We start from the raw sequence: 9,186 nt of genomic DNA, 5'->3' as shown, positions 1-9,186 counted from the left end.
TGGCCAGAAATAGCCCCACCAGCCAGGACCTTTCAGCACCTTGACCACAGGGAGAGAGGGAGTGCTGGGTTGGTAGAGTCCCTCTGCCCATGCCCCAGGTCATTTACTGGGCAGTGATAGGTGCCAGGCACCATGCTAGCTCTTAGGGACACACTGGCAAGCCAGACAGACGTGGGGAGGAGAGCCAGGTGTGCCAACGGCCTGTGAGCAACAGTAGGGGCCAACTAAAGGCTATGAAATGTGGCTGGGATGTGGATGGTGAGGGGCTGAAAGAATAGAGTTTGGATCCATCTGCCGGCCCTATAGCCTACCAGCCATGTCACTTGGCCAAGTGCTCACTCGCTCTCACCTACAAACTGAGAATGGTGGTGCCCAGCACCCACCTGCAGTGTTGCTGGGGGAACTGTCTGAAGTAGTGGACATGAGGGCAGTTCCCCAGGGTTTCAGGACCTTTTCATACTTGTAAAAATTATTAGGAATTCTAGCCTGCGCCGCGGCTCACTAGGCTAATCCTCCACCTAGAGGCGCCGGCACACCGGGTTCTAGTCCCGGTCAGGGCGCCGCATTCTGTCCCGGTTGCCCCTCTTCCAGGCCAGCTCTCTGCTGTGGCCCAAGAGTGCAGTGGAGGATGGCCCAAGTACTTGGGCCCTGTACCCCATGGGAGACCAGGATAAGTACCTGGCTCCTGCCATTGGATCAGCGCGGTGCACCGGCCGCAGCGTGCCAGCCGTGGCGGCCATTGGAGGGTGAACCAAAGGCAAAAGGAAGACCTTTCTCTCTGTCTCTCTCTCTCACTGTCCACTCTGCCTGTCAAAAAAAAAAATTATTAGGAATTCTAAAAGGGTTCTTGGCTTATGGGGCTATATCTTTCTGTGTTTAGCCGTACTAGAAATTAAAACTTGGAAAAATGTAGGTTCACACATTCAGGAGCTCTCAGGGTCATGACATCACTTAGTCTCTGGGACACCCATGCCAGGACAAGAAGGCAAAGAGCAAGTAAAGGCTTAGTGTTCCTACGGGAACAGCGGCTACCTTACAGAGGCCTCGCGGAGGCCCCGGACGACGCTGTGAGAGCTGCCATGTATACAGAAGGGGTCAGTTTCTGCCTGCGGTGTGCTGCTAAGTGCTCAATGGCTAAGCTTTCATTTCAATAGTGTAACATGGTTCTCAGGTCCAGGTTCAAAGGTCAACAGTCTAATGTGGTTGTCAGGTTCAAAGACGCCACCATCCATCTTTCAGGTGACGACCGTGCAGAATAGTAAGAACCCTCCCCGCCCCAGGTCGAGTTATGACAAGCAAGCTGGGGGTCCTGAGGGCTAGTGGGGTGCTGGTGCTCACAGGCAACCACCGGAAGTGAGGCTCTGCACCCACTTCAGCAGACTGTGGCATCCAGAGATCCTCCAGTGTGGACGAGTCCGAGGAGAACGTGGTCAGCAGCACGGAGTTCCCGTGGGTGGTGTCGGTGCAGGACTCGCAGTACGTCCACCTGGCTTTCGGCTGCATCCTCAGCGAGTTCTGGATCCTCAGCATCGCATCCGCCTTTCAGAACAGGCCAGTGCCCGCAGGCAGGGCTGGGGTCCACCCTGTTGCCTGCTTGGGCTGAGAGGAGGGACAGAGAGGGAGAGAGGGAAGGAGGAAGGGAAGGAGGGAGGGGGGAGGGAGGAGAGGAGGAAGGGGGGAAGGAGGAGGGGGAGGGAGGGAGGGAGAGAGAGAGAGAGAGAGAGAGAGAGAGAGAGAGAGAATCTTCCATCTATTGGTTCAGTCCCCAAATGCCCGCAACAGCCGGGTCTGGGCCAGGCCAAAGCCAGGAGCCAGAAACTCCACTGTCTCCCACATACGGGTGACAAGGGCCCAGGCATTTGGGGCATCTTCCTTTGCCTTCAAAGGCCCATCAGCAGGGAGCTGTATTGGAAGTAGAGCAGCCAGGACTTGAACAAGCACTCACATGGGATGCTGGCTTCGCAGGTGGCACCACAATGCCAGCTCTTCACATTTGTCTTTCTCACAGCTCCAATGCAGTCTAGTTTTTTTTCCCTAGGCTGTGCCTCAAAACTCCTCCAGCCTCTACTCGTTATCCAGTTCCAAAGCCACTTCCACCGTCTTTTGGCATCTGATACAATAGCAACCCACTTTTCAGAGCCAAAATCTGTGTCAGTCTGCTAAGGGTGACAATAGAAATTATTTCTCCTAATTCTGAAGGGCAGAAGTCCAATCCATGGGCAGGGCTGGTGTCCCTGAGAATTCTTTCTTGGGCTTGCAGATGGCTGCCTTCTTGCTGTGTCCTCTCACGGCCTGGTCTCTCTGTGTGCTCATCCCTTGACCTCTTCCTCTTCTTATAAGGACAACAGCCCTGTTGTATCTTCATTCTGCTTTCCACTGTAGAGTTATACTTCAAGTAAACACCAAAATCCTCTGCTTCTTTCTGGAAAATTCTCTCTAGACTCTCTACTGTGGCCCACGGAAGAATTCCTACCTGTTCCCTTCTTTTCTTCTTTTAATTAAATATTTTGGCATTCACCTGAATTCATTTACATATTTGTACATCCCTATGACATCACATTAGCTGTAACCATGTTTCAACTCCTACAAAAGATGAGAAAATTGGTCTACACATCTGTCTCTTTCTTTCCAACTTCAGTTATATTATGCAGTTGTTGCCAGGGTTTACATTTTTACTCTATAACTTAAAAGCTGTCTTTTGTTTTTAGTCCACTATTATAATGAATTTTACACTTTCTGACAGTTCTGTTTGGATTTTCTCCATTCAACACTAGGTTTAGCTAAAATTTGTCTTCAAGTAATTTCTTTTTTTAGGATTTATTTTATTTATTTGATAGACAGTTACAGAGAGAGGCAGAGCCAGAGAGAGTGAGCGAGGTCTTCCATTCGCTGGTTCACTCCCCAAATGACCAATGGCGAAAGCTGGGCTGATCCGAAGCCAGGAGCCAGGAGCTTCTTTCGGGTCTCCCATATGGGTTCGGGGGCCCAAGAACTTGGGCCATCCTCCACTGCTTTCCCAGGCCATAGCAGAGACCTGGATCGGAAGTGGAGCATCCAGGACTCAAACCAATGACCATATGGGATGCCAGCACTGTAGGCTGCAGCTTTAACCCTCTGCACCACTGTGCTGCCCCTCAACTAGTTTCTTAAAAGGCTCCCAAGAACTGTTATTCCCTTGGCCTTTGCATATTCAGAAATGTTGTACTGCCCTTAAGCCTGAATGGCCTGACTTGGGTACAGAATTCATGGCCTACAACTTGGCTCTTTTTGAGGACTTTATTATCACCCCACCTCGCCAGCACCCTGGCTTCTGGTATCAGACCTTGCTGTGGGGAAGTCTGAGGCCACCCTGGTTTCTTCTCTGTAAGAAGGGTGATCTTGCATCCTATATGCCTGGGTGAAGCCTGGTTTACACCTGTTATCCCAGCATCCTGCTGTTAGCACCTTCTTTCATTTTCACAAGTTCCCAGGGTTAGACAATAAACTATATGGCTAATTTAAGATGACTTCATCTTCATTAGTCTAGATGCTCAAGGAGTCCTTCTTAATCATTCAAGTCTAGCAACCCTACTGGCAATGCCAGGTCTTTCCCATTTGCCCCTTCAGATCCACTTTCTACTCTTTTCCATCCTGCCTTAGCAGGATGGAAACCCTAACCCTAACCCTAACCCTGGGACCTTATCCCAGGAAACTGAACAGTGGGGGTCCCACTAATGGTCTCTCTTGCCTTTTGGGTTCTAGTTGGGTTTGAACAAGGAGATTGCAGACAAGAGTGGAGTGAGGAGAGTATGGTCCAGGTCCTTATTCCCTTGAGGGGTTCAAGCAGACTGGCTGCCTCCTCCACTAAGGGACCACTCCCTGTCATGCAGAGCCTCCAGGCGGCACCAGCCCCGTGTTGTGATCCCAGCCCATGCCGTAGTACCCAGAAGACTGCACCGTTCCTGTGCTTTCTCCACATCCTCCCCACATCTCTGTGACAAGTCCCTTTACTAAACTCTCTGCTCTGCACCTCATTGGAGTGTGCCAGGATACATCTCCACGCTCATTATTCTGCACCATCCTCCCCCCACCCTGCTTGGGACAGAATACTCTTCCAACTCTACATTCAAGTCTTATTTCTGGAAAACTTTCTTTCCTTCAAAGAGTTATCCATGTATGTGAAAGAGTTACAGAGGGCCACATACACAGAGATATCTTCCTGGTTCACTCCCCAGATGGCTCCAACAGCCAGGGCTGGGCCAGGCCGAATGCAAGAGCCAGGAACTCCATCCAGATCTCTCACATGGGTGGCAGGGGTCCAAACACTTGGGCTATCTCCCATTGCTTTTCCCAAGCAATTAACAGGGAGCTGGATCAGAAATGGAATACTCTAGACATCAACTAGCATCTATGTGGGATGCTGACATCACAGGTGGTGACTTAACCCATGGCACCACAAGACTGGGCCCTAGAAAAATTTTTTAAGTTATGTCTTCAACATTTTCTCTTCCATTGTTTTGGTTACCTTCATTGTGCTATGTTGGCTCTGCCTGAACTGCCGTATGTGTCATTTTCCTCTCTAGCCTTCAAAAGTTCTTCATTTCATTTCACCTTGGTTGCTTTTCTCAGCCTACCTACTTTGCCCCTCATCACATTTTCTGGGGTTCCTCTTCTCCTTTATGCGGTTTCCAATCTGGCCTTCATTTCGGCGGCAGTTTTCTTCCCATGTCTTTGCTGAGAACCTTCTGAACCCGGTATTTCTGAGCTGTCATCAGTAACTCACTGCACCCCCGCCATCCTTCACGGCTGCCAGCAGCCCTTCCTCTGACTCTAAGGTTTGGACTGTCCGGTGTCTCTTGGTTTCATGGTGTTTGCATTTATTTCTCATTCTTGTGGTCCTTGGGTGAATCCTGAGAGAAGAAAGGGCAACGTCCAGCTTAACTCCACTGCTGTTAAAACTGGAACTTCTTCCAAAGTGTATTTACAGAGCATGTAATGTAGCAAGATGCTTGTATTAAAATGCTAAGTGTTAAAGCATGAGTGCGAATTACCACCTTGGTATAACTACACCCACATTTAAACACAAACAAATAAAAAAGAAAACCTGTCTATGCACAGAAAAAAGTTAATCAGTGATACCATGCTAACAGATGAATTACCTGTGGGTGGTGAGATACATGCAGTTAAACTGGGCTCACAAGGGAGAGCACAAGCCTAGGGATTGAGAACAATTTCCTGGAGACTAAGTACAAAAGGAGGGTAATTGAATGAGCACGAAAAAACAAAAACCATGAAGCTCCCTTGGTTCCTTGACTTCTCGAGATTCTCTTGCTGTCTCTCCAGGAAGGACGCTATCATTGTGGTTGGCATAGCTAACATGGATCCCAGGAAGACTGCTCGCACAGAGTATCCGGTCAATACAATCATCATCCACGAGGACTTCGATAACCACTCAATGAACAACAACATAGCCCTGCTGAAGACAGACTCAGCAATATATTTCAACGAACTGGTCCAGTCCATCTGCTTCCTCGGCAGAAGGCTGCACATGCCACCAGCCTTGCGGAACTGCTGGGTGTCGGGATGGAACCCCACGTCTGCAGTTAATGCATTCCTTCTCCTAGAGCAGGCTGTGTGTGTGCTAGCAGTGACGGGGGTGGGAGAGACTTGGATGAACTGCTCTGGGGTTAGCTTAATAACTCAGGTTACTTGAGGTTCTAGAGTTGGGCTGGAACCTTTACCTAACCAATCAGTCGAAATTCCCAGCACTTGCCCTTTCTGTGACCATTCTTACATCATTCAAGGTCAAAGCAAAGTAGTTTGCATAAAGATTAGACACAGAAAAGGGAGTCAGAAGAACACCTTCTGCTCCCATTTGGAATGTGAATGGCAGGTATGTCGCTTAGGGACGACCTTCTTGTTCATTCTTGGGCTCTCTGTTGCATGGTCCAGACAGGAAATCAAATGACGATGAGCATCCTGAGGAAAATCTCCGTGACAGACATCAACCTGTGTTCCTCACACAAACTCAAGAAAACGGGATGTGGCCACCACCTAGAGCAGGAAACTGAGGCTGTCTGCTTGGTAAGAACATGACGGAGCAGAAACCAAATGCTGAGAGGACGTATTGGTCACATCAAGGGGGAGCCTCAGGACTGCCTCTTGCTGGAGGGGAGGGGCTATGACTTGGATTCCTGACTGTCTCTGGGGTGCGCAGCCCTTGGCAGATAGCAAGTGCTCAGTGAAAGCCTGCCGAGTGGACTAACCAGACACCACACTCGGTGGGACCTGAGTCAGCCCTGGGAGTCCCAGGCAGATATACCGCACGCAGCCCTCACAGCGGGGGCCATTCGTGTTCACCTTCTCGGGAGCCTCACTCCCCTCCGATGATATTGCTTATCAGATAACGGGTTTTCCTTCCGTAAGCCCTGCCCTGCGCCCACCCACACGAGGCCCTCCTACTGTCTCAGGAAACTCTGCAGACTTCACAAACACCTGGTTCAGGCCCCCCGCTGTGTCCAAACCCAGGAAAAGTGTGGCTCGCCAGGATCACCTAGTTACCAAGTGCTGGTGTAAAGACGGGAGCCTGGGTCTAGCAGATCTCCAGGCAGAGTTTCTCTCCTCTACTCTAAAATTGTCTTTGTAAGACGCTGATCCCCACTCTCTTCTAAATCAGGACTCTGGTCAGGAAATCTTTTTTTCCCAGAGGATCTATAAAGGTATTTTTAGAGTAAGGGAAAGAAATGCATATATACAGATAATTCTTTCTAAATTTCATTTCATTGTGAAAGCATGGGCCACCTCTCATTAAGCAGTGTGTCCTTGCAGAGTTGGTTCAACATTTATTGAGTGCCTACTTTGTACGAGTCTGTCTGCCAAGTGGAGGACCTCAGTGACTTTTTAACTAGATGGTATGTTAAAATACAGTAGAAGACCTAGCTAATTAATAAAATCCTGTCATTAACCAATTCATCAGTCCAGCACTATATTTCATTAGATTCAAGATGCCACCAATGGTAGAAAACACCACTGTTTTATATAATAACAAGAAAGAAAAAGATGCTGTCCGTTAAACACCAACATCACCTGATTCTAGGTGCAAAGTTGTTAACTCAATGGAACATGGTAAACTGTGCTCTAAGCGACTGCCATTTTACCTGCAAAGTTCAGATGGGTTTTTCACTGTGGCACACTTATAAACGGTCGTTTGTGTTTGAATAGAATCGTCCTTGCAAACTGTCTGGTAGTGACTTGTCAACCTAGAATCCTTCCTGTCTTAGTGTCCTGCGTTCTAGTGTCCAGAGGGCCACCAAGTCACACTGCTCATATGTAGAATAAACCATCAGGTTCAGTATCACCTAATGCAGTTCCCCCAGAAATCTAACAAAAGCAGAGTCACTCTGAATGCATCTCCCACTCCAAAACAAACCAGCCAATGCATGAACATTAGGCCTTTTGCTGAATGTCAAGGAAAGGGTTAGCAAATGGAGGTGGCCCTTGGAGCCTGGCTCCCCTGGGAGATGAGGTAGGGCTGCTCCAGAGGGGCACTTGGTATTTTTTTGTCTCAGCTCCTTTTGCTCCAGAAGTCAGAGCCCTGCAAGAGGATGGGGAAGAGAAAAAGCAGCATATTCTGCCCCCGGTAGAACAGCACCCTACAAAATCATGGCCTATGGCTGGGGACTTGGATCAAACTATTATTCATCAAACCACCCTCAGTTGAGTTCTATTCTTCCTCAAGTTAAAAAACCATAGTTAAGACAAACTGGAAATGAGACTGAAGGAAGGAGGGGAGACCACACCAGTCTTGGCCAGGGGGCCTCCACGTACCGGGTGGACTTCACAGGGTATAGACAAGGGATTGTTCTCCACACCCTTCCCGAGTCCCAGAGGACTGCTCCCTTGGGAACAGGGAAGGCTTCAGCATGGAGAGGGCTGGTAAGCAGGTGCAGTGATGGGCAACTGCCTTGTGGAAAAGCTGGGAAACTTGCTAGTTCCCTGGGAAGTTGGGACTGCAGGTGGGAGAGAGGAGCATAAACCAAGGATGGGAACGGGAATGAAAAGAGAAGGGAAAGTGTGAGCATTCCAGACAAGAAAGGAAGAAATACCAACCTGAGAGGGAGGAGAAGCCAAGAGAGGAGGATTTAGTCAAAGTCCTGGAAAGGGACAAGAAAATATGAACCAGGAAGTTCCAGGCCATCTGCAGAAGCCCACAGATAATTTGCATAATAAAAGGAAAAGTCATCTTGTTGGAATGTATCCTGGTAGCTTCCTAGATTTGAAATGATATCCTCTAGTTTGCCCCATTTCCAGGGAGAACTAATATAAAACATTTCTAGAACAAAGAGTAAATTGCCCAAGGATGTATTGAAAAAGAAAACACATTTTCCTGAGACCTGAAGCCTTTTGTCCTTTGTCACAGGGAGAACCAGGAAACCCGATTATGTGCCAGCTACAGCAGTCGGATCTGTGGGTCCTGAGGGGAGTCCTGACCGAAGGTGGCGAGCCGTGCCCTGGCCTGTTTCTATACACCAAGGTGGAAGACTACAGCGACTGGATCATGTCCAAGACGAGGAGGGCCAGTCCTCCCCTGTCTTCACTCCACCACTGGGAGGAGCTGATGTCTTTCCCCAAGGACGAGTCGCAGCGTCACGGTGTCGTGACACAGAGTGTGCGCATTCAGCTGGACTATGTCCCATGGTCCCAAAGAAAGACCACCATGCATCCATGGCCAGCAAACAGCTCTAGAGACAGTCTAGACTTCAGGGGAAAGAGCCTGGGGGAGTCGCGCAGCTCCTCTGAGCAGGCCATACAACCTGCGTACTATGACTATTACGGAGGGGAGGCTGGGCAGGGTGGGTCTATCGCAGGCCAGAACAGGTTGCATCAGCCCCAAGAAATTTTCTCTGTTTTCTTTGTGCTCGCTTTCTTTTGTAGCGGTGTCTAGTCTAGGTGCTAACTCACCACGCAGAAGAGTAAGCTCAGAATGTTGAGTGCCAGGCATTCACCATGCTGTTTGGGTGTCTGTTTTTGATAGTTGCACACCTGGGTGCCACAGATAGGCCCACAGCACACACGGGGCCGGCTCTCCCTCCTCTGTCCCACTCCCACCTGCGGGAAGGTCACTTTCAAAATTTGTGCTTGTGAACTAAATGTGGGCTTACAAGTGCCAAACTATTAGAGTGCCCTGTGGTTCTTTCAGTGTTAATG

At 49.2% G+C, this 9,186-nt stretch overlaps 1 protein-coding gene across 1 annotated transcript; it reads left to right on the top strand.

Moving 5' to 3' along the window:
• Positions 1-2,405: 2,405 nt before the first annotated feature.
• On the top strand, positions 2,406-9,169 carry PRSS54 (serine protease 54). Its single transcript, XM_051846832.2, has 3 exons — positions 2,406-5,581; positions 5,932-6,063; positions 8,399-9,169. The coding sequence occupies exons 1-3, from the start codon at positions 5,270-5,272 to the stop codon at positions 8,921-8,923; spliced, it is 969 nt and encodes a 322-aa protein (XP_051702792.2). The 5' UTR covers positions 2,406-5,269; the 3' UTR covers positions 8,924-9,169.
• The last annotated feature ends 17 nt before the right edge of the window (positions 9,170-9,186 follow it).

This window comes from Oryctolagus cuniculus, chromosome 18, assembly GCF_051225735.1.
Source record: "Oryctolagus cuniculus isolate XC-2025 breed Fujian yellow rabbit chromosome 18, ASM5122573v1, whole genome shotgun sequence".
Taxonomy (NCBI): Eukaryota; Metazoa; Chordata; class Mammalia; order Lagomorpha; family Leporidae; genus Oryctolagus; species Oryctolagus cuniculus.
This window is presented reverse-complemented; position numbering and strand designations above follow the sequence as displayed.